Raw genomic sequence first — 26,171 nt, forward strand, 5'->3', positions numbered from 1 at the left:
CACTGCTCTACACTGCCCTTACACTGCTCTACACTGCCGTTACATTGCTCTACACTGCCCTTACACTGCTCTACACTGCCCTTACACTGCTCTACTCTCCCCTTACACTCCCCTTACACTGCTCTACACTGCTCTATACTCCCCTTACACTGCTCTACACTCCCCTTACACTCCCCTTACACTGCTCTATACTCCCCTTACACTGCTCTACACTCCCCTTACACTCCCCTTACACTGCTCTACACTCCCCTTACACTGCCCTTTCACTGCTCTACACTGCTCTATACTCCCCTTACACTGCTCTACACTCCCCTTACTCTCCCCTTACACTGCTCTACACTCCCCTTACACTCCCCTTACACTGCTGTACACTCCCCTTACACTGCCCTTACACTGCTCTACACTGCTCTATACTCCCCTTACACTGCTCTATACTCCCCTTACACTGCTCTACACTCCCCTTACACTGCCCTTACACTGCTCTACACTGCTCTATACTCCCCTTACACTGCTCTACACTCCCCTTACACTCCCCTTACACTGCTCTACACTGCTCTATACTCCCCTTACACTGCTCTACTCTCCCCTTACACTCCCCTTACACTGCTCTACTCTCCCCTTACACTGCCCTTACACTGCTCTACACTCCCCTTACACTGCTCTACACTCCCCTTACACTGCTCTACTCTCCCCTTACACTGCCCTTACACTGCTCTACACTGCTCTACACTCCCCTTACACTGCTCTACTCTCCCCTTACACTGCCCTTACACTGCTCTACACTCCCCTTACACTGCTCTACACTCCCCTTACACTGCTCTACACAGCCCTTACATTGCTCTACACTGCCCTTACACTGCTCTACACTCCACTTTCACTGCTCTACACTCCCCTTACACTGCTCTACACTGCCCTTACACTGCTCTACACTCCACTTTCACTGCTCTACACTCCCCTTACACTGTTCTACACTCCCCTTACACTGCTCTACTCTCTCCTTACACTGCCCTTACACTGCTCTACACTGCCCTTACACTGCTCTACTCTCCCCTTACACTGCCCTTACACTGCTCTACACTCCCCTTTCACTGCTCTACACTCCCCTTACACTGTTCTACACTCCCCTTACACTGCTCTACTCTCCCCTTACACTGCCCTTACACTGCTCTACACTCCCCTTTCACTGCTCTACACTCCCCTTACACTGTTCTACACTCCCCTTACACTGCTCTACTCTCCCCTTACACTGCCCTTACACTGCTCTGCACTCCCCTTACACTGCTCTACACTGCTCTTACACTGCTCTACTCTCTCCTTACACTGCTCTACACTGCCCTTACACTGCTCTACACTCCCCTTACACTGTTCTACACTCCCCTTACACTGTTCTACACTCCCCTTACACTGCTCTACACTGCCCTTACACTGCTCTACTCTCCCCTTACACTGCTCTACACTGCTCTACACTGCCCTTACACTGCTCTACACTCCCCTTACACTGCTCTGCACTGCGTTTTCACTGTTCTTACACTGCTCTACACTGTCTCCTTGATTTGTCCGGACTTGTCCTACCTGCCTATCTCCTTTTCCACCTATCCACTCCACCCTCTCCTCCTTGACCTATCACCTTCATCTCCTCCCCCATGCACCCATAGTACTCTATGCTACTCTCTCCCCACCCCCACCCTCCTCTAGCTTATCTCTCCACGCTTCAGGCTCACTGCCTTTATTCCTGATGAAGGGCTTTTGCCCGAAACGTCAATTTCGCTGCTCGTTGGATGCTGCCTGAACTGCTGTGCTCTTCCAGCACCACTAATCCAGTATTTGCTTTCCAGCATCTGCAGTTATTGTTTTTACCTCATTGCTCTACACTCCCCTTACACTGCTCTACACTGCCTTTACAATACCCTTACACTGCACTTACACTCCCCTTACACTCCCCTTACACTGCTCTACACTGCCCTTGCACTACCCTTACACAGCTCTTACACTCCTCAATGCAGTCTTAAATCTGCTCCCCCTAATTTTGAGACTATGCCCTCTTGTCGTAGTTTCACATCCCAGTGGAAACATCCTCTCTACTTCTGTCCTATCTGTTCCCTTTATGTTTTTGTAAGATCCGCCCTCATTCTTGTCAATTCTGTTGAACATAATCTCAGTCTACCCAGTCTCTCCTGATAAGTCAACCTCCTCAACTCTGGAATCAACCTCGCGAACCTTCTCTGCTCCTCCAGTGCTAGTACATCCTTACTCAAGTAAGGAGACCGAAACTGCACACAGTACTCCAGGTGTGGTCTCACCAGCTCCCTGTACAGCTGCAACATAACCTCCTTACTTTTAAACTCAAGCCCTTTCCCAATGAAGGATAAAAAAAATTCCATTTCCTGCCTTAATTACCTGTTGGAACTGCAGACCAACCTTCTGTGATTCATGCACAGGGACACCCATAGCAACATGCTGCAACATTTTACTATTCAAATACTGCTGTGCCTACCAAAATGGATGACCACACAATTACCAGCACCGTACTCCATCTGCCAGATCTTTGCCCACTCACGTAAACTACATTCCTTTGCACAGTTTCACAGTCTTCTGCACTTTGCTCTACCACTTAGCTGAGTGACATCTGCAAACTATGACTCACTACATGTGGATCTCAGCTCCAAATCATCCATGTAGATTGTAATCATTGTTAGCATTTTAAAAGAACCCTACTAAAGGATTGTGATTCAGTGCAATCACCAGTGGCTGTAGGAAGCAAACAAAAGAATGAGTGACCAGGTCCCTAGCTCAGGTAAACAGGTTAATTTCAACAATCTGAGCACTCCAGTCAATGTCAGATAACACACAAATGGGAGTTGAATTCAGAATCCTGAACAGTAAAAAGTTGTTTTCCTTAACTTGTGGAATATTTGTCACAGTCCCCAGAATTATGTGAAAGTCAGATGACGGGCAACTTATTTTTAAGTCCACTTGAATTCCATTAAATAAACTGTGAGAGATCTGACCTAATACTCCAGTTGTGGTATCAGATTGACAATGTTGAAGAGAAGTTCTGTTTAAAGAAAATCCTTATTACTTTGTTGCATTCTTGCTGAGATATAGATAATTAATCTATGGCAAATTTAATCATTATAGCAAAGATCATGGCTCACCCGAGAGTGATCCAGAGATGGATGGGTTTTCAGTACTTACAGGTGTCCTCATCCTCGGTGAAAATACTGATCACATAGCAGGCATAGACAAAGCCAATCAGCTGTAGGGAGAACAGAATCAGAGAAGTGAAAGTTACATCCTGATGGAAGTAGTTTTCAATGTATTTCACAATCCTTGGAATAGAACTGACTCATTTTATTCTTTATTATTCTTTCCATAATTCTAAAAAAAATTAAATAACGCAGAGAGTAAAATAAGATGTAACACTGGAGACTAGCTCAACAGAGTACATCCTTTACAGACCACTCCCCAATGCTACCTGGCTTCCTTTGCTCTTCCAGCCTCCTGCCTGTCTACTTTGGATTCCAGCATCTGCAGGTTTTTTTTGTCTCTTTATGGAGCACTTAACTGCCATTTTGGGGAACCGTAAATTCTAAGTATTATTAATTTTTAATTGATTTATTTGAGTTAATTCTCAGGGCTGCAAAGTTTCTGAAATCGAGTCAAATTTTGTGTTTCACATTTAACTTAAGTATAAACTTTCACAGTGGTCATCAGTGGTACACTTAGCTGTCCATTTGTGACAGCACTCTGTTAATTTAGCGACTAGCTCATTCTGGTTCCTACGCTGAGGCTCTGACTCAGATCTCTGGGAGTTTTGCTCAGATAAATATAGGAGGCTTTTGAGAAGGCAGGGAGTGAATAACCTGGAGGCCAATATGGAGTATAGGTTCCATATAGTACAAGGAAAGGGTACTGTTCTGGTATTTCATCAAACAAGAAATGGTCTGAGAGAGAGACTAAGAGGTTAGCAAACTCGAGAGCTGAAGTCCAGACACATTCATTAAATGAGCAGGAAACTGATTGGTTGGTACAGATTTTTAAAAAATGAACTCTAGAGGGACCTAAGAACTGTGTTAAACTTATAGCTTACTTGTTTAAACACCTTAATATAGTTAAACAAAAGACAGAAGAACTGAAGATGCTGGAAATTAGAAACAAAAACAGGAATGGCTGGGAAAACTCAGCAGGTCTGGCAGCATCTGTGGAAAGAAAGCAGTCAATGAATTGGGCTTGGAGTTCACTTGCCTGTGGGGATCGTAGCTGCAGTCTGCTTTGGAAAATGATACTGCTGCCATTCATGCTATTTTCATCCATCTCCCCCTCAACAATCCATAAAGTTCAGATGGAGTGAAATGTAAGTTTGTCCATTTTTACAGGAGGAATAGGAAAACAGAATCTTATTTAAATGGATGGGCTACAGAACACTGCAGTTATTTTTAATGGAGAGTTTATCCTTATATAGAATGTGGGCATTGCTCACATTTGTTTCCAATCCTTAACAACCCTTATTGAGCAGTCTACCACATCACTCTGCCTATTGAGATAGATATAGGCCAGACCAGGTAATGATAGGTCTCTCATTACACAGAGAGATATAGAGGCCTGCTGATGATGCTAACCTGAGGGTCAGTGTGCCTTAGGTGAGGGGAGAGGCTGAGAAGGAGAATCCTTCAAGGTAACCTCAGCTGGTGCAGAAATTGAACCCTATGCTGTTGACATCGCTCACCTGCCATCCTGTCAACTGAGCTAACCACCCACAGACAGCATTAATCAGCCTGATCATTGGTCTACGGTTATCATTGCCAAACTTTTAATTCCAGATTTTATTGTATTCAAATTTTGCCATTTGGCGAGATTGGGTGAGAAACCACCTCACCAGGACAGTAGGCTGGGGTTCTGGATATTTGGTCCAGCTATGTTACCACCAGACCACCAGCATTGCAGGAGAGGAGATGTCGGGCCACAGGCAAAGCTAGGGCCAAATAACCTGCTCCTATCTCTTCTGATTTTGTGTAAGACACCAATTCTATAACGCACATTATTAAGGCACTGACCCCCATTATCATTATGTATGTAGAACTAAAATAAAACCATTTTTCAAACCTTACCCTTAACTAACAATCTTTTAAAAGTAGTTTAATGATCCTTGAATAATTAGCACTTCTTTCAAAAACAGAGTTGCTAAACATAAAATACATCTTAATTATTTATGATGCTCTTCCTAATTCACATAATCACAAAGAGTAAAGGAAACAACTTTTTATTAAATTTGACTGATTGCAAATTCTCTTTGAAATCATCTTAAATTACAGAGCACACTTGCATCCATTTTTCACTTTCAATTATTAATGTCATCACAGATTATCTTTTAAGTTGTTGACACACAGACCTGTCAGGAACTCAGAATGCAATACGGTATTCCGACAGCATGAGTCACTGCTCATTGGGCAATTTCCCAATTAGTATTGTGGGATTTGTTTCAATTATTGGGTACTGTTTTGATTTTAATTACAAAAGACAGCTAAAGCCCTGTTCATGTTCCAGTAACGTCAGCCTCACTTACATAATGCAAAACTATACCACAATCCACTATTTTCATGAGAAAACAGAATACACTGAGGCAGATCTAGGTCAAGTGAATAGTTTACAAGCACTTTGTAGCTGTTACTGTCTAGCTGTTAATATTAATGAGCTGCTGCTGAGATTACTGTTACTTTGGTTGGATTGACTAACTGTCAGTTTTACTTTGAGCTGTTCTGAAATATCCATCTTAAATATGTGCACAACAGGCAATCTAATCAAAGAATAAAATCAATTGTACTGACAAGCAGCTTTGAAGTACAACTATGGGGCTTCTTTTTATGCTGTCTGTCCAAAGGCAGGTGCAACAGTGCCACAGCATTCACCATGGGTATTGAAGGAGGCAGGTCCTGAGTACACCAGAATGCTGTTTGCAGCCACCAGCTGTCCAGCCAACTGAGCTACCCAATTCCCCAAAGAACCCAGGTTGCTATGGCAACAAATACCTTTCCATGAAATGGCCAAGTGGTATTAATGCTGGACTGTTAATCCAGAGACCCAGGTAACAGCCTGGAGGGCCAACTTCAAATCCCACAGATGGTGGAATTCAATAAAAATCTGGAATTAAAGAGACTAATGGTAGTGATGAAACAATTGTTGGAAAAACCCACCTGGTTCACTAATGTCCTTCAGGGAAGGAAATAGCCATCCTTACCTGGTCTGGTCTATATGTGTCTCCAGACCCACAGCAATATGGTTGACTCTTAACTGCCTTCTGGGTAATTAGGGATGGGCAATAAATGCTGACCCAGCCAGAGATGCTGTCATTCTATGAATGAATAAAAGCAAATGCTGTAGTCCTTTGATGGTGATGGTTGGGGCCTCAGTCTCTTTCTCTCACATTGACCAAGGCTCTCTTCCACTCTTACAGCCTGTCATTGACAGATTGGAAAGATTTATGAGTTGTTACTCATCTTTGGTCAGTTATGAGCACAGCTCCCATGACCATCAGGGCCTGGACAGGAGCTCAAATCCTTGGCTTCAAGGTGGGGACGCTAGCCTCTAAATGGGCCACTGTCATCAAAACTTCATACGGACCTTTTAACCAGCTTCAGTGGCAAGAGGAAGGGCCAGGACAGCACTTTGCTGAGCAATATTAGAAGAATTGAGCATTGTTGACAGAGAAAACCCAAATGCTCAGGACCAAATTATGATTGAAATGAATGAAGGATAATACCCTCCTTTCTTCAATGAGCATCTGTTGTGACAGGAAGGGAGAATATAATATTCAGGAGCTCAAAGAATGTTTATTAAAGTCATCAGAACTGCAGGGAAAGTAACTTAAATTAGCTGTGAAATAACGACACAGAGGCCGGTATACCATCACCAAGTCACCCTTTGTCTATACACGAACAGTATTTGATTTTAGTACGGTCTCATTTCGAGCCAGGGACCAGAGTGTCAGTATCTCTGACAATGCTGCCTTTACCTGTCAGCCAGGGCTCTCTGATTGGATCAAATTAACAACCCTAATCAGGGAACTCACATTCTATGATGTCCAGCTGGCTAACTGTGTTAATCCTCTTTACTATTCAACAGAGTAATCTCCTGCTCCCAGAACATGCATAAAACATCCTCTCTGCTAACAGTATCATTGTTCAATGCTGAAAGATGCAGAGCAATGAAATGGATTAACTAGATGTATCAAGGAAATAGGACAGTGTTTAACTGCACAAATGAGGAACAACTAGTGTTGATGACAGGTCTTGGCAGGAAGACTATCATACTTCCTGATATAGCACACGGAGTTTCAGACCTCCGAAGCTGCTTATTAATATTGCTTTCTGTCTGAACTGAATTGTGAGATGGTACAGAATGTTTTCCAAAGTCTGCATGTGTACAGAAAAGTTTATTACTTGAATCTGTAGCAGATTTACAGTTGTCTGCTCAGCAGTCAGCCAAGGACCACAAAATTAACCCTGCAACATCTACAGAAAATCTTTTCTCAAAACTTGCCAAAGATGGGCGGCCTGGTGGCTCAGTGGTTAGCACTGCTGCCTCACAGTGCCAGGAATCTGGGTTTGATTTCAGTCTTGAGTGACTGTCTGTGTGGAGTTTGCACATATCCCCCCCTCCCCCCCACCCCGTGTCTGTCTGGGTTTCCTTTGGGTGCTCCAGTTTCCTCCCACTTCAAAGGATGTGTAGGTTAGGTGGATTAGCCATGGGAAATACAGGGTTACAGGGAAAGGTAGTGAATTTGGATAGGATGCTCTTCGGAGAGTCAGTCTGGACTTGTTGGGCTAAATGGCCTGTTTCCACACTGTAGAAATTCTATGAACGATTCTATGATCTATGATGTAATGAGAGAGCATCTTTTTCTGAATGCTCAAACCACTTGCATAGAGACTTGGGGCTCAACTCTTGAAGATGCAATTTTGAATGAGTTTGAACATTGATGAAATGGAAGCCCACCTTGGTGAGATGGAAGCCCACCTTGGTGAGATGGAAGCCCACCTTGGTGAAATGGAAGCCCACCTTGGTGAGATGGATGCCCGCCTTGAAGAGATGGAAGCCCATCTTGGTGAGATAGAAGCCCACCTTGGTGAGATGGAAGCCCACCTTGAAGAGATGGAAGCCCACCTTGATGAAATGGAAGTCCACCTTGAAGAGATGGAAGCCCACCTTGGTGAAATGGAAGCCCACCTTGGTGAGATGGAAGCCCACCTTGAAGAGATGGAAGCCCACCTTGGTGAAATGGAAGCCCACCTTGGTGAGATGGAAGCCCATCTTGAGGCAATGATTCGCAGTGTATTTGAGTTGCCCAAATTTGGCACTTAAAAAGATTACTAGTTATGTTTAAGCAGCATTGGTGTCTCTGCAGTAGTGAAATATCAGGCCGGTATACTTCATAGAATCCCTACATTACAGAAAGTGGCTATATGACTCATTGAGTCTGCACCAACCCTCCAAACAGCATCATGCCCCCATACCCTAATCCAACATTTCCCACGGCCAATTCACCTGACCTGCACATCTTTGAACTGTGGGAGGAAACTGAAGGAAACCCACGCAGACACGGGGAGAATATGCAAACTCCACACAGACAGTCATCCAAGGCTGGAATCATTCCCAGGTCCCTGATACTGTGAGGTACCAGTGCTAACCACTGAGCCACCAATTGCCTGTAATATGCTGTGATCTTAAACTATTGTGCCAGCTATAAACCATCAGTGTTCTAGTGCACAAAATCTATGTTGCCTAAACTGCAGTTTTCAGAACGCATAAAAGACCAGGCAGTTCAATAGAAAATGACACTCCTAAAGCATTGATATCTCAAGGATAAGTATGAATGCTGACAGTAACATCTAATCTTGTATCTAAATAATATCATTTCTAATACCTGGTTTGGATGTTGAGACTGTTGTCTGAGTAATGAATGTCACATTATTAGCTTCTCTTTTCCTCCTTGGTAACTACTTAAGGCAGTTCAATCTATTTCTGGTGGGAGCCTAACCACCTAATTTAAAGTCCTCATGAAAATTGTAGTCAGTGGCCCTCATGAGTTGAGATTGGTAACTTGTGTTTTTTTTTTCATTTTTAGCCTCTACAGCTATGTTTATGTTGAAATACAGGGCCAATGGGGAGGATTAACATCATTTTTTAATGTAATTGTAGCTTTTTTTATTTTTTGGGTTTACTGGGTCTGTTAAGATGAACATCTACCCATTGGTTACTTGACCGCTGGTGTCATGGTACACTCATAGAACAGCATTTATAGGACACTCAAGATATTTTTAACCCATTATTAGTCAAACCCCATTCCCAGTTAATTTAGACTGCTGTGTGGCTGAGTCCAAATTGACCAAATAGAATAAGTAACCATTACAGAAACACAGTTGTATAAACTGACCAAGATTGGTAACTAAACATATCAGAGTTTAGATCAGAGTGGTGCTGGAAAAGCACAGCGCGTCAGGCAGCATCCGAGGAGCAGGAAAATCGACGTTTCAGGCAAAAGTCCTTTTGCCTAACTAAATATATCAGCCAGTTGACATTTTGTAAAGATATAACTTGTCTGAGACTGGAATTGAACCCAGGTTCCTGGCACTGTGAGGCAGCAGTGCTAACCACTGAGCCACAGTGATGGGATAGTCAAACAGGGGCATTAGCCTGATACTAAAGGATGATAGAAGGACAGTAACCAAGAAGGATTTAGGTTCAGAGGAGAAGAAAATTGCATCAATTGAGTGGAGATAAGAACTAACAAGACTATATTGGTGGGAATCGTCTGTAGGTCCCTTAGCAATTGCTATACTATTGGACAGTGCTCTAAACAACAAATAAACGAAACATACAACAAAGGAAAGACATTATTTTGAGGCACTTTAATCTTTTCATAAACTGAACAAATCAAATTGGCAAATTAGTTTGAAGGACAAGTTCATGGAATGCATTTGAAGCAGTTTCATAGAAACCAACCAGAGTAGAGGTTATTTACAATACAATTCAATACATCATAGGAACAGGCCCTTCAACATTCCAAGCCTGTGCCGATTCCTAATCCTTATTTAGACTCACTACCAATTGCCTTACGTTGTGTAATAAGTTAGAGTTAATTATTAATCTCACAGTAAGAAATCCACTTGGCAAAAGTAATTATAACATGTTGGAATTTAATGTTGTATTTGAGTAATGTACACATGTCCAAAGTTACTTAAATACTTAGTGTACTTATAGGCAATTACTTAAAGTGCAATATCTTAAGAACATTGCTTAGGATAGACTAAGATATTACATATAAAGTTGAGATAAATGTGCAATATCAAATGCATGGTCAGGGATGGGACTCTAGGTTTGGGCTCATCAATCACACAAGACCAACAGAATCCATGACCAGTAACATGGACTTTCTGAGGTGGACAATCATACTCGTTCGCAAGTGATTGCCAATATGATATGCAATAGCAAACATTTAAATAAATATTTCTTAATGGAATGCAGATTTGATGAGAATTAAGAAGTAAAACTCCATGGAGAAAGAGATCGATCAATGGCTAACCACATAGGTTAAGTATTGGAATAAAAGAGATTCATGATATTGTCAGGAAGGGTAATAATTGTGAGGATTAGATTAGATTTAATCATGAGCTAGGGAGGACCAAAGAAATAGTACAAAGGATGAAAATAAAATGAGGGCAACATGAAAACTGTCTGTGAGCATTTCCATAAGCATGTAAAAGGAAGAGAGCAATTTTAGTAAATAGGGGTCCCTTAGAGACTGAGACAGGAGAAATTCAAATGAGGAGTATGAAGTATGATATTAAGTAACTATTCTGTCTTCAATGTAGAAGACACAGGAAAATGCATTAATGTGAAAACAATGAGAGTAAGAAACTTTAAACAATTACTATTTGTAAAGGAAAGAAAGGAAAATCGTAGATTAATATCACACCTTCACAACCAATGAATCACTTTAGAAGAGTCATCACTGCTGGAATATGCTCACTGTTGTACTATGGGAAATACCAAGATAATTTGCACACAGAAAACTCCCGTAACCATCAATGAGAAAATACTGGAGAAATTAATGAGACATATTCTCAAAGGTTCAGAAGGAAGTTGCCAGGGACATGATGCATGAACTGAGTATGATCTTTCAAATGGTGATTCTGGACTGCTTCCAATGGATTGAAAGTAGAAAAATCAGAAAACAAAATATTTTTTAAATGATCAAGCATTAACTGTTGTTTTACAGAGATATTTGTGCCCTGTGCAAAATGGATAGAAATTTAACATTCAAGTGCAATATGTAATTATGAAAACATGTGGCATGTTGATCTTCATTGCAAAAGAGTTAGAGTACGTGAATCATGTTGCAATTTTACAAGGTATTAATGAGAACAATGCTAGAAGTCACCTGACACCAGATTATCATCCAACAGGTTTATCTGAAATCACAACCTTTCAGAGCACTGCTCCACCATCAGGTGAAGTGATAGACTATAACCTGGTGTCATGTGACTTCTGACCTTGTCCACCCCAATCCAACAACGGCACGCTCACGTTAATGAGTGCCCACCTGGGATTACTGCGTATAGTTTTAATCTCCACAGTTAAGAAAGGATAAACTTGTCTTTATGGTGCCACCAAAGCAACATTAGATTGATACGTGGAATGTAGAAGAGGCTATCCTATGTGAAGATTCAATGGAATGGAACTAAACACATTGGTATTTGGATGAATAACTGTCGAATAATGATGTTCTCCTGTTTTTGAAAGTTTCCAAGAGGATTTGATGAGATACGTATCCCTAGTTGGAATAGTTTGAAATAGCAGGTATTTTCAAGGGAACATCCATTTCAGACTGAGATGAGGGACTCTTTCCTCACTTCCTTGGAACTATCCACCCAGAGGACTGTGGAACATGAGCTCTTAAGTTTATTTAAGGTTGAGATTGATTTATAGACATTGAATTTGGAGAATGGGTGGGAAAATGGAGGTAAGATTGAAAATCAGCCATAAACGTCTCACAAGACAGAACAATCTGAGGATTTGTGTAGCCTCTGCCTGTTCATGATTGTTAAATAGAAAGCACATCTTCTGACAAACAGATAGCTGAACGATAGTTTATCCTAATAGTTGCTGGCCTTGCTGACACAATTTTCTACACTAATTTTACTTTTGTCCCTTTTTAGATGCATGACAAAGGGGTAAGGAGTCTCCTTCAAGCAGAAAAGGTCAATTAATCACATTCAGATAGAATTATAAGTAACACATGAAAAGAGAAATTGTGGGCCGCACATGGCCCAAGTATAATGATGTACTTGTTGGGTATGAGAACTTGTCAATGGTCCATCAATGCTAAATTAAGCACATTTAGTCAAAGCTAAATTGAAGACTTCACTGCTTTGGTCAAAGCACAATCTTTTGAATTGAGTTTTTGAATGTAAAAACTGTTTTCAAATGTAATAAACTTTAGCTATTAAACCCTTCTCAATTAATGCTAATTACAAACTTTGGTAAAAACATAATAGCAGGATATAAAATGGAAAATTAAAATGAAAAGTAAGACAATAAGGCCATAATATGTAGGAGCTGAATTAGGCCATTCAGCCCATCAGATCTGCTCCACCATTCAATCATGGCAGATATTTTTCTGAACCCCATCCTCCTGCCTTCTCCCCGTAACCCTTGATCCCCTAACTAATCAAGAACCTATGTATCTCTGTCATAAACGCACTCAATGATTTGGCCTCCACAGCGTTCTACAGCAATGAGTTCCACAGAATTCCCCACCCTCTGGCTGAAGAAATCCCTCCTCATCTCAGTTCTAAAGGGTTGTCCCTTCACTCTGAGGCTGTCCCTTTGGGTCCTCGTCTCTCCCACCAGTGGAAACATCTTCTCCACATCCATTCTATCCAGGCTTCTCAGTATTCTGCAAGTTTTAGTCAGATCATTCCCTGCACATCCTTCGAAACTCCATCGAGTACAGACTTAGAGCCTTGAACTGCTCTTCATATGACAGGCCCTTCATCCCCGAGATCATTCTTAGAAACTTCCTCTGGAACTTCTCCTAGGGCAGCACATCTTTCCTTAGATACTGGGCCCAAAAATGCCAACAATATTTCAAATACAGCCTCTCTGCTCTTGTATTCTAGGTCTCTTGAAATGAATGCTAACATTGCATTTGCCTTCCTAATTGCCAACAAAACGTGCATGCTAACCTGAAGACAATCCTGCATCTTTGGGTTCTTCACTTGACCTAGAGTCCACTCAGTCTGAATACATGGATGCCCACTGCATCCCTGTGTGCACTGCCCTGCCTTTCTACTCATTTCCCCATTAACCAGAGATCCTAGATGCAGATTACTTTGTCTTGCCATTTAGTGCAGGTACAAAGTCAAGAAGCTCCTCAACAGGCCTTTCTCAAGTGAAGGAGGATAGTCTTTACTCAAGGGGTTTCAGCTCAGTAATTCAAGGGAGCCTCAGGTACCAGTCCAGGGTCTGTGCAGGTGGACTGATCATGGGAAATGCAAGGATACAGGGATAGGTAGGTGGGTTTGGGTGGAATGGTCTTTGGAGTGTCAATGTGACTCAATGGGCTGAATGGCCTGCTTCCAACTGTAGGGATTCTATCAATCTGTGTTGCTTGGATAACTCAGACAGAGCAGTGTCTCTACAGTGTATTAACCATACAGAGCCAACCCAGACTGCCTCACACACACATCACATGAATCAATTCACCCTTGCCTTTCTGAGCTTAGAAATTCTCAAGATCATCATGCAAGGAGGTGTGCAGTCATCCTGATCCCCTGGCCCAGTCAGGTCAGGTTGCAGCTATTGGGTAGAACTTTTTAAAATATTCCTTTGTGGGATGTTTGCGTCACCGGCTCGGCCCAGCATTTATTGCCCGGCCCTTGGGAAGGTGGGGGTGAGCTGCCTTCTTGAACCACTGCAGTCTATGTGCTGGAGGTAGAGCCACAATGTTGTTAGGGAGGAAACTGCATGGGGAAACCAGGACACGGGAAAATTCACCTGGACGCCAACTCCATGACCCTCCTGCATTACCTTTTTATAAGACACCTTTTTAAGTGACTTTTCGAAATCCAGGTACATGAGATCTACAGCTTCCCTATTGGTTATCCTATCACTTACATCCTCAAACATAATTTTCCTTTTATACATCCATGCTGACTTCGATTAAACTGTGGTTTTCTGAGCGTATTACAACTTAATGATAAATTCTTGTACCTTCTAAGAACAATTATCAGAATAACAGGCATGTAGTTCATGGTTCTTGTTGCATAATGAAATTGAAGAAAAGTCATGAGATGTGAACTCTGTTTCTTCCTTCACAGATGCTGCCAGACTTCCTGACTTTCCCCACTGCTTTGTTCCTTAGTTCAGATATTCAAAATCCACAGTATTTTACTTCTTTTATTTATATAATCATGATGTAACTGATTATGTGACTCTAACATCAGTCAGAGAGAAGATATTAGTCTAGAGTGAAGAGAGGAAGGTTTTAGGTACTGCACTGGAGAGCTGTAATTGAACTCCTGATACATCCTGATGCAGATAAGGATGTGTTACAGGATATAAGGTGCTAAAGAATCTTCTGAGGAAGGGTTACAGGACCTGAAACATTAACTCTGATTTCTCTCCACAGGTGCTGCCAGACCTGCTGAGCTTTTCCAGCAACTTCTATTGTTGCTGCCAAAGAATCTTACGTAGAGATAAAGACCAATCAGCCTCAGGGTATGTGTAAACACTCATAGCCTGAGATACTCCAGAGCATTGCCTCTAACCTTAGGTTGCATTATTGGGTTAAAGCACATGATAAAGCAGATGCCTCTCTTCCTGCTTTGTTGAATAATGGAGCGGCATATGCTAACATGCAACCTGCTGTGATTCTGTTACCTTCTTTTAAAAATATTTTTAGTTTGAGAATGGAGAAGGGAGGTGCTACCTTGTGATTTATTCATGGGCTGTTTGCCAAACTCTGTCACCATGAGCAGGTAAATACATTTGGACGTTAGGTTGCCAACCTTATCCATTACAATCGGTGTCACCCACAAGGTCAAGCTTTTAATTTTGGTTAAATATAAAGAAGTGCTACAATGCATGCACAGAGAAACTAATTTCCTCCCTGAAACATGTGATAAGCCTGTCTGCTCTCTGTCCAAGGTAAAAATAACACTATTTCCTTCTCAATTATACCTGAGCACCCAACTATCATTGCACCCATCCAATTGGCATTGCTAATTAGTTTAGCTGCATTTTGTAAGCATATCTCTGAGATCAGATGCATCACAGAGACTTTCGGATGGACCCTCCAAATATTGTCAATCCTTGGTTGCATATTCTGTGTTCTGTTACCTGCAGCCTATTCAGTGAAATGGATATGTCAGCTCTATATTAAGATCTTCAATAAAGCAGTTTTCTGACAGAACGTATTGAGAACGCCCAGCTCTGACTGTTTCAGTTAAAAGACATCCTAAAGATATTCCATCCATTAAGCAGTATGATTACGACAATGCTTACATCCTCTGGAAAAAGAAATCCCTGTAGATTGTGTGAAAGTTTTCTTGGAGCAGAAGGTATTGCTGGGAGCACAGGCTGCTTTTCTGCTTTCCTGTCCTCTGTGTGTGAAAAATACAGTGATCACCTTTTAGAAGTCAAACCATCTACTCAGAACACTTTCACTGGAAAGATAGAGGCTGAGGGGTGACCTGATCGAGGTCTACAAGATTACGAGAGACATAGGCAGGGTGGTTAGTTGGAGGATTTTCCCAGGTTGGAATGGTCAACTACGAGAGGGCACAGGTTCAAGGTGAGAGGGGAGGAAGTTTACAGGAGGAGTGGGGGAAACATTTTTCACTGGAACGCACTGCCAATGGAGGTGGTGGAAGCAGGCACTTTAGCTACATTTCCAAGGTGAATCTTGATAGTCACATGAATGGGAAGCAAACAGAGGCATAGAAACTGTGTATGGGCAATAAGCAGAGCTAAATAAGGACTGGGAATTGGAATAGGCGTGGTGGGCAGAAGAGCCTGTTCCTGTGCTGTATTGTACTGTATCGTACATCTAATAGATTTTAAAGTTCTGCCAAATTGCTAAACTTGAAACAATGATATTTTCCAAGTTTTGATTAGCCCACAGGAAACAACTTGAGGCATACAGTTGGGGATTGCAGAGTCTTATCCATAAACACTGCCAAGTACAGCTCCCGCAGATCCTGGCACTTGGCTCGATAGCCCGTTATCCTCCTTCCCCACAATCCCCACACCCCCTGGGATCTGACTCAGCCTTTACCCCTGCACCGGGTCTGACACAGCCACCACCACCAGCTGGTGTTTGGGAATGGGATTGAGGATGTCCTTGGCCAAACAAGTTTGTATTGGAAAAAACTTCAATGAAACAGGGCTAGGGCATGGGGGAGGGGGGGGGGGGGGGGGGGGGGGGGGTTGGCGGGGTGGAGGATGGGAAGGTGTTTTGCTGTGAAATAGCTTTACAAATCCAGACTTTGTGGAAAAATTGTTTGTAACTTTTGACTGTGGACTGACTTTTGAAGATGGTCTGCTTCAACAGGTATTGCTGGGAGGGGAGAGTGTGATTGAAATAGTTTAGTGTGTATGTGGAACAGCTCAATGTTTCTCATTGTTAATTATTTCCTGGATGTTCCCAATAATGTGCCAGTTAACCTGGCAGTGTGGGAACAGTAAAAGCTGAAGGAGGACCAGACATTTGGTGTTCCTTCAGCCCCACCCCCCCCAAAATGTTTTGAGGGGTGACCATCCAATTTTGCAGGAATTCAAGGAGTACAGTGTCATTTGTAGGACACACTTACTTCAGGATGGAATAGGCAGATCCATGGTGACAGACTGAAAAAGGTGCCCCAACATTTGGAAAAGTGTAGAATTTGGGTGAAGGCAGCCAAATATGTGGAATATTTCAAAATTCCATGGAGCATTTTGGGTCATTGTATAGACTGAGATGGATTACATCTTACCTCAAAGGAGGCTCTATCCATTAAAAATGCACCACACCCTTTGAATATTTCTGAACCTCAGATCTTTTGTCAGTCTAATTATTATTGGATGTAGGTTTGCTCGCTGAGTTGGAAGGTTCATTTCCAGATATTTCGTCACTCAACTAGGTAATATCTTCACCTAGTATGGTGACGAAACGTCTGGAAATGAACCTTCCAGCTCAGCGAGCAAACCTACTTCCAGAACCTGAACCTGAGCTACAAATCTTCTCAAAACTCACTAATTATTATTAAAATAAGTTTATGCCACATTTATCAATTTTGTTGTACGTATTGATCAAACGCTTGAGGAAGGAAGTTCTGTGATTTTGGACAATGTAGTGCAACAAAACATTCAGGTTGTGTTAAAGTGAATTGGAGGGTCTTAACTTACTTCCATATGATAATGTTTCCAAAATATTAAGCCATATGTGCTGCCTTTCCACACAGAGTAGGAAACCCCTCCGTAAGGGCATTGTGGGTCTACCTACAGCACATGGCCTATAGTGGTTCAAGATGGTAGCTCACCCCCACCTTCTCAAGGGCAACCAGGAATGGGACAATAAAATGTTGGCTAAGCCAGCTACACTCATGTCTCATACACAAATGTATAAACAAGAAGCTATTCAAACTGGGTTGAGGTGTTTCAAATAAATTGTAAAATAAACAGCAAAACATTAGAGATATTTTATAGATAATTGCTGCTTATGGGTTTCCAGAGGAAATTGTGTCTGACAACTGACCTCGATTTTGTTCAGAGGCTTTTCGAATGTTATGAGAGTGAGTGGACTAAAGCTGAGTCCAGTTCCACCATAGCCTGCAGTTTGAAATAGAGCAGCAGATTGTACTGTATAAATTATTAACTGTGCTCTTGTTAAATAAAAACAAGTACAAACGGAAAGGAATGTCAGATGTCATTGAAATGCAAATTGGCGATTTACTTATTTATTGTAACACACCCCACTCCACTAACACTATTATTCCAGCTGAACTGTTTCTTAGACAACCCAAAATCTGGTTTTCACTGGCGACAGTACATTTAGTAGAAGGGAAAACATCATTAGACTGAGAATTAGATCAAGGTCTAAAGCTGAACCAGGAGACTAAGGTAAAATAGAATAATCAAAAATAGCTAAAGTAGCTGCCAGAGAGAGTAGTAAAATTATGTGGTTCTTGTACATACCTGGCTCACCCCCACCCTTCTCAAGAGCAAAAAGGGACGGGCAATAAATGTTGGCCCAGCCAGCGATACCTACGTCCAGTGAGTAGATTTTAAAGATTATTCCGATACAAATTGAGACTGAAAGCTGATCAGATCTGCATCAGACTTAGACAGATGTGTTTGATGAAAAGGAAAATTCAATTGAAGGTCAAAGATAAGATCAGTCCATGCACAAGAAAGGTTCTCAGTCTCGGGCAAAGACAGGTCAAGGTCCTTCCCCAAGTTTTGAACTTTTGCGTCAAGAAAGCAGATATCCTCTTAAGAACAGTGTAGATGTTTTAGATGTGTAAATAACTGGAAACCTGTACTGATGAGAAATCACTAGTTTTGCTGAGGCTTTCCAGGTCAGTCAGCAGAATACTGGTATAAAGGAGAACAACATTTTACACTGAATGACGAGAGTCCTGACTGGTTGCCAAGTGGACTCTGGTAAAAAGAACCAGTTGATAATGACTACCAGTTAACTGCCATGCCTTGATTAAGTTTAAGCCAGAAAGGGTGATTCTGATTGGTCAAGGCATTGTCCTGAGGAAAGAACCAGAGCAAGCATGTTGCCTCTTTTGTTAAGTACACAATGTTTGCAATGGCTGTGAAGAATACGTTTCTGTGTATTAACTTGTGTAGCTTCCTGCACGTGGATGTGCACAAATTTGAGGCGGATTGACAATCCTAAATCATTCGTTAGTATATCTCTTAGCACACTCAGGCTTATTGTCCAACTGTTGGACATTATGCAAGCATGGTTCAGCTGGAGACACTTGATTGCTCTGAACAGTCAATGGAACAATCTTTCCAATCTCTGGGGTACATGGTCCATTTGGGGTGCTGTAGGGTTATTCCAAGACTCTTTCATTTGAAAAACAGTGGGGTGGTCTGATAGAGGTGTTTAAAATTATAAAATGTTGTGACATCCTGGATACATTAAGACTGTTTACTCTAGAGGGAAAAAGCATAACTGCAGACCATGAAATAAGATAGTCACCAAAAACACCAACAGGGAATTCAGAAAGATCATCTTCATCCAAAAAAAATTGATTGGAAAGTTGGATTCATTGTCACAGGCAGCATTGAAACAAATAGTATGGATCTGTGTGTGAGGTGAAATGGGATAAGCAAATGATAGAGAAGTGACTCTTTGGTTATGATGGTGGATTTAGATTTGAAAAGATAGCAGGAGGTCTGAATGAAGAATAAACATTTAGCATGGACAGGTTGGGCCACATGGTCTGTTTCTCAGCTGTATATCCAATCCTGCTGTTCCAGGATGTTTTGGAAACTACCCAAAACTGTCTTTGTAATCTTAACAGGACCAGAGGGAGTATTGATCTGCTAATAGCAAACATAGATTAACAGAATACTTAAATATAACAAAGAGGTGCAGGTACTGGAAATCTGAAACAAAATCAGAAATTACTGGAGAAACTAAGTGAATGTTAACTCTGCTTTCTCTCCACTTATGCTGCAAGACTTGCTGAGTTTCTCCAGCAACGTCTCTTTTTGTTACCAGAATATTTATTGTTAGAAGGTTCTACTGGATCTTTCATGGAAATTACAAATACGGCTTTAACTCTGATGCTTGTTTAGTTTTTCCTCATACTGATTTTGTTTTATCTTTAATCACTAAAACAAACATATCTTATACTAACAGTGGAATCATAAACCTTGTTGTTTGTGATCAAAGGAAACATAGAGATCCAAGCTCTGTAGTTTAAACTAAGCCAGTATCAGTGTAAAGGCCCTAATACCGTTAGAACATTGAGTTGGAGAACATAGAACAGTACAGTACAGGAACAGGCCCTTCGGCCCACAATATTGTGCCAGACAAATTAAACTAATCCCTTCTGCCTGCCCTTGGTCCATACTCCTCTGTTCCTTGCATATTCATGTGTTTATCTAAAAGTCCCTTAAATGCCCCTATTGTATCTGCCTCCACTGCCACACTCTTACCACCCTCTGTGTTAAAAACCTGCCCCTTTGAACTGTCCCCCTCTCACCTTAAATCCATGCACCCTAGTATTAGACATTTCAACTCTGGGAGAAAGATTCTGACTGTCAACCCTATGTATGCATCTCATAACTTTATGTTGCTTGAATTATTACAACTAGTGAGCTGTGATGATCTGTCCCAATACTGAGTCAACCCTACAATATTATCTTGCACTTTGCAACCGTTTTGAGGGATCAGTAACATTTAAGCAGTTTACTAGAGACAAGCTGTGCAGCTTGATGTATTTATTTAATACTTTAAGGGTTTTCTGTGGGCTGATTGTTGTATTCACCAGTAGTATTTTTTAAAGTATGTCATTGAGCTAAAATAGTTGAGCATCCCTCTCTTCTGTGCTCAATAAATTCTGAATGGATACATTGAGGCAGTCCTTTTGGCAGTCCATGGCCAAACTGATAAATTGTTCATGAATATAATTTCATATCCAGAGCTGCTATCATGTTATTGTTCTCACGTTCTTTATAAATGATTATGGACAGCAAGAAACCCAGATATTACATCTACTTTAACATTTAGGATCCGTAATATGGAGGTGCTGGTGTTGGACGGGGGGTGAACAAGTTCAGATGTCACACAATACCAGGTTATAGTTCAACAGGTTTATTTGAAATCACAAGCTTTCGGAGCGTGACGAAGGAACAGTGCTCTGAAAACTTTGATTTCAAATAAACTTGTTGGACTCTAACCTGACGTTATGTAACTTCTGACCTTAGTATTTAAGTCCAATCAATTCTTCTATAATGTGATGGTTGCATTCTTGTGCAACCCCGTGTTATAGAAAAATCGTGCTTTAGAAATAGAGCTTAAAGTGTTAGTGATGTAATCACGTTACAGTCAACACATATATTAAAAGTTTGCGCTTTAGAAACAGCGTCCCCAATGTGTCAATCACATCACAGCAAATACACGTTGACAAAATGCACATTATAACAGAACGACATGTATACAAATGTTGTTCAACTCATGTTAATGGGCTTATACCATTTTATTTGTGCATAAATGCTTGGACACGGTGGATACTGGTAAAAAAAGAGTGCCTGTTTTTGCTTCTTTTATGTTGCGTAAAATTGAGGTGCTGCATTTTGGGAAAGCAAATCTTAGCAGAACTTATACACTTAATGGTAAGGTTTTAGGGAGTGTTGCTGAACAAAGAGACCTTGGAGTGCAGGTTCATAGCTCCTTGAAAGTGGAGTCGCAGGTAGATAGGATAATGAAGAAGGCGTTTGGTATGCTTTCCTTTATTGGTCAGAGTATTGAGTACAGGAGTTGGGAGGTCATGTTGCGGCCGTGGTTAGGCCATTGTTGGAATATTGCGTGCAATTCTGGTCTCCTTCCTGTCGAAAGATGTTGTAAAACTTGAAAGGGTTCAGAAAAGATTTACAAGGATGTTGTCAGGATTGGAGGATCTGAGCTAGAGGAAGAGGTTGAATAAGCTGGGGCTGTTTTCCCTGGAGCATCGGACACTGAGGGGTGACCTTATAGAGGTTTATAAAATCATGAGGGGCATGGATAGGATAAATAGACAAAGTCTTTTCCCTGGGGTGGGAGAGTCCAGAACTAGGTTTTGGGTGAGAGGGAAAAGATAAAAAAGAGACCTAAGGGGCAACATTTTCACACAGAGAGTGGTATGTGTATGGAATGAGCTGCCAGAGAAAGTGATGGAGGCTGGTACAATTGCAACATTTAAAAGGCATCTGGATAGGTATATGAATAGGAAGGGTTTGGAGGGATATGGGCAGGGTGTTGGCAGGTGGGACTAGATTGGGTCCAGATGACTCTTCATCAGAGCTGACGTGAGCTTGCTCTCTCTCATGGATGCTGTCAGTCCCACTGTAATCTCCAGCATTTGTTGTTTCCAGGACAGAATCTGACATCTGCAGCTCCTGCATGTTTTGGGCAGTTGAACTTGAACTCAAGGTAGACAGGCAGGAGTCTGGGAGAACACAGCAAGCCAGGCAGCATCAGGAGATGGAGAAGTCAACGTTTCAGGTGCAACCCTTGTTCAGGACTGGGGGGGGGGAGGGGGGGGGGTTGTAGGGGGAGCTGCAGATAAAGGGGGGGTGGGGGCAAGGTTTGAGGGGGGAGCATGGTGGTGAGGTAGGGATAGATGAACACAGGTAGAGGGTATGATCTGGTTAGTCAATGGGAGGAATGGTCAATCAGAGGAATGGAAGGGAGGAGGAGAGGCTAGGAAGGGAATCAGGGGATGGGAAGCGAGGCTATTTGAAATTGGAGAACTCAATGTTGAGTCCTCTGGGCTACAGGCTGTCCAGGTGGAAGATGAGATGTTGTTACTCCAATTCATGGTCTTGAATCCAGGCTTTCTGGCCTAGAGTTATGGACACTACCACTGTACCATAAGAGCTCTGATGCAGAAATATAATGGCTCAACTCAAATCATCTCCAGCCGCAACATCAATGAACTTCCACCCAATATAATGTCAGATGTGGGATATTTGCTGATGATTGCACAATGCACAGCACCACTCTCAGCTCCTCAGATATTGAAAGTGCTCTATATGTATATGTAATTAGACCTGGACAACATTCAGGCTTGGATTGATAAATGACAATTAACATTCATTCCAAACAAGAGTCAGGCAATGAACATCCCTTTGACATTCAATGGCATTACCATTGCTGAGTCTCTTGCCAGCAATGTCCCGCAAACTGGACTGTATTAATGAAACGAATTCTGTGGTTAGGAGAGCAGGCCATAGGTTGGGGATTCGGCAGTGAGTAACTCACTCGTTGACCCTCCAAAGCCTGATCATCATCTACAAAGCACAAGTCAGGAGGGTGATGACTGCTCTCCAATTGCCTGGTTAATATGTATAGGTGGAGTTTGCACATTGTCCCTGTGTCTGTGTGGGTTTCCTCTGGGTGCTCCAGTTTCCTCCCACAGTCCAAAGATGTGCAGGTTAGAGAGATTGGCCATGCTAAATTGCCCTGTAGTGTCCAGGGATGTGCAGGCTAGGTGGGTTGGCCATGGGAAGTATAGGGTTACAGGTTTAGGGTAGGGGTGTGGGTCTGGGTGGGATGCTGTTTGGATGGGTTGTATGGACTCGATGGGCTGAATGGCCTGCTTTCACACTGTAGGGATTCTATGATTCTATAATATAGATCCAATAACACCACTGGAGCAGATTGATTGGCATCCCTTCCACCATCTTAAAGCAGCAGCCCCTCCATCACCAGTGTATAGTGGCAAGTGTGCAGACCATTTAAGAAAATTCATGACAGTAACTCATCAAGTCTTCTTCGACAGCACCAGGTCCATGGGAACCCCCACCAGCTCCAAGTGCCTTTGTAATCCACACTCGATCCTGATCTGGAAACACATCACCATTCCTTCATTGTCACTGGGTCAAAATGTTGGAACACCCTTAGTAGTTATACTGAGGGTATACCAACACCAACTACACTGCCATAGGTTAGGAGGGTAGCTCACCTGACACCATCACTTGGCAAGAACAATGAGACATGGGCAATCAATACTGTCTTTGTCAGGAATGAAATATCTGATGGAATGAAAAATAAACACACTGATGCATGAGTAATTTGTTGTGATGGAATTTGCACTCCATTTGTATCAAATAGTATACTGCTTGACTTCAAGGTAGTCCTCAGAGTTTGTAACAAGTGATTTTACTCACCAATGTCCTATGCTGAGAAAATTCCTACTTATGGTATAGATTTATACAAAACTTTTAACAAATCTTAACTCTATCAACAAACACATTGATTTAGATCCCATTAATCACCCCCCTGAGAAAAATAACAGGAAATGACATCACCACAGGAAATAACATCACTCACCCAAGGAAACCTAAACACATAAATAAAAAGTGGGCCATACCACTGGGGGCTCACTGATGGTGATGAAATGTCTGAAAACAAACCTTCCAGCTCAGTGAGCAAACTTACATCCAGTAAAATCATGTTCGGAATGAAATATAATTATCTACTTTACTGTAAAATATGATATTTCCCGAGGAAGTGAACTGCCATTGGACGCCAAATGCATGTAAGGAGAGTTTTCTTTGGTGCACAGGTACAGACAACAACAAAAACAAGCATTTCTATATCACACATTAAAATATCCCAAGGCATTGATAGGAGAATACCAATCAAACAACCTTTGACACTGAGTTATGTGAAGAGATATTAGGGCTTATGGCAAATAACTGGTCAAAATTCTTTTAAGGAGCATTTGAGAAGGGAGGAGAGGGACTTGGGGGGATATTCAAGGGCTATGAGACAAGACAGCTGAAATCACGATCAAAGGACAAGGGCAGTAGATACATGGGAACACTACCTCTCCAAGCCACTCACCATCCTGACTTGGAAATATATCGCCGTTCCTTCACTGTGGCTGGGTCCGAATCCTGGAATTCCCTCCCTCAGGACATTGTGGGTCTACCCACAGCACATGGACTGCAGCAGTTCAAGAAGGCAGCTCACCCCCACCTTCTCATGGGGCAACTAGGGATGGGCAAGAAATGTTGGGCCCAGCCAGCGTCCCCTTAAGTGAATTTTTAAAAAAAGAAATGCACAAGAGATCACAGTTGGACTAGTATGGAGATCCTGGGGAGTTGATTTGATTTAAGCTTTATTGTCACATGTACTCAAGTACAGGAGTATAGTGAAAAGTTTCTGGATTAGTGGTGCTGGAAGAGCACAGCAGTTCAGGCAGCATCCGAGGAGCTTCGAAAAGTGTCTAATGCCACCACACATAGCACCTTCCTAGGAACGAAGGTTCAAGTAGTAACATTGATAAACAAAGTTAAAGGAAAGCATTACCATTGTTCTTAGTAGAGGTAGAGAAATATAGAAATAAAGTTAAAAGTTAGCATTATATTTGAAAGGCTGGCGAACATTACACAGAGACACAGAGAGGAATAATTGAAAAATGTTCCGAAATTGAGAGGTTGCAAGACTGGGAGCTAACACTGGCCAATGGGCACAGGGATGTTGGTTGAATGATATTTGCTGCAGTTTAGGATAAGAATAGCAGAGGCTCAAATAGAGTCCAATTCATGGTGGGTGGAAGAAGGAAGTCTGGTGAGGAGAGCACTGGAATAACCAGAAAAGGCATGAATGAGACTTGCAACAGCTCATGATCGGGTAGGGGTGTGGGTCCCAGCATGCACCATGAATCTACTTACTGACAGTAGTATTTGGAAGGAGCTGTGAATAACCTCAAGATACTGAAAGTCAACAATGCAGCCTGTCACTGAGATATAAGTGCGATCATCTTGGCTTTTACTGGCTGCTGCAGTCAGTTCCTTCCGCACACAACCTGGTCCATGTTCCCTCCACCACGAGCGATGCATGGAGATATTAAAGGTCATCAGGTCACTATCCTGCAAACAACATAGAAAAACACAAATTAAACCCATTAAACCCATAGCCCATGAAAGTTATGGCAATAAAATTGGCTGATTGTGTAGCGCATGTGATGCTGGAAAAGCACAGCAGGTCAGGCAGCATCCATGGAGCAGGAGAATCAACATTGCCGTACTGTGCCTTTCCAGCACCACACTCTCGGCTCTGATCTCCAGCATCTGCAGTCCTCACTTTCTCCCGATTGTGTAGTGCGATCTTTTTACTACTTTGTTGCCAATAACTATCATTGCTGCTGGAACTGCATAGGAACATAAAGGAAATTAATGGCCAGGCTTTCCTGCGACATCTGCTTATGTGATTGGTCTGCTCAGATTCACGGCTGAATGAAAAGCATCTGTTAACTGAGATCCCAAGAAAGGTTTCCCAATGAGAAGGCAGCAGCAGCAGCAGCAGATCTGGAGCTGGGGGGAAATGGGCAAAAGAAATTTTGCTTAAAGAAATTTAGCAAACATTAAAAATAAAGAAATAAAGTTAAAAATTAACA

The 26,171-nt window shown here is 42.0% G+C and overlaps 1 protein-coding gene across 5 annotated transcripts in view; it reads right to left on the bottom strand.

Moving 5' to 3' along the window:
* Positions 1–26,171, bottom strand: part of LOC140477509 (sodium/potassium-transporting ATPase subunit beta-1-interacting protein 3-like) — a 451,646-nt gene that overhangs the window by 36,540 nt on the left and 388,935 nt on the right. For 3 of the 5 annotated variants that reach the window (XM_072571551.1, XM_072571556.1, XM_072571553.1), the window contains 2 exons: positions 25,447–25,644; positions 3,196–3,256 (listed from right to left, as the gene is read on the bottom strand). In XM_072571551.1, coding sequence (XP_072427652.1) covers positions 3,196–3,256; positions 25,447–25,644 — 259 coding nt within the window. Of the gene's footprint in view, positions 1–3,155; positions 3,257–25,446; positions 25,645–26,171 lie in introns of all 5 variants that reach the window. The other 2 variants (XM_072571552.1, XM_072571555.1) reach the window with 2 other exon arrangements.

Source organism: Chiloscyllium punctatum, chromosome 5 (assembly GCF_047496795.1).
Source record: "Chiloscyllium punctatum isolate Juve2018m chromosome 5, sChiPun1.3, whole genome shotgun sequence".
In the NCBI taxonomy this organism is placed as follows: Eukaryota; Metazoa; Chordata; class Chondrichthyes; order Orectolobiformes; family Hemiscylliidae; genus Chiloscyllium; species Chiloscyllium punctatum.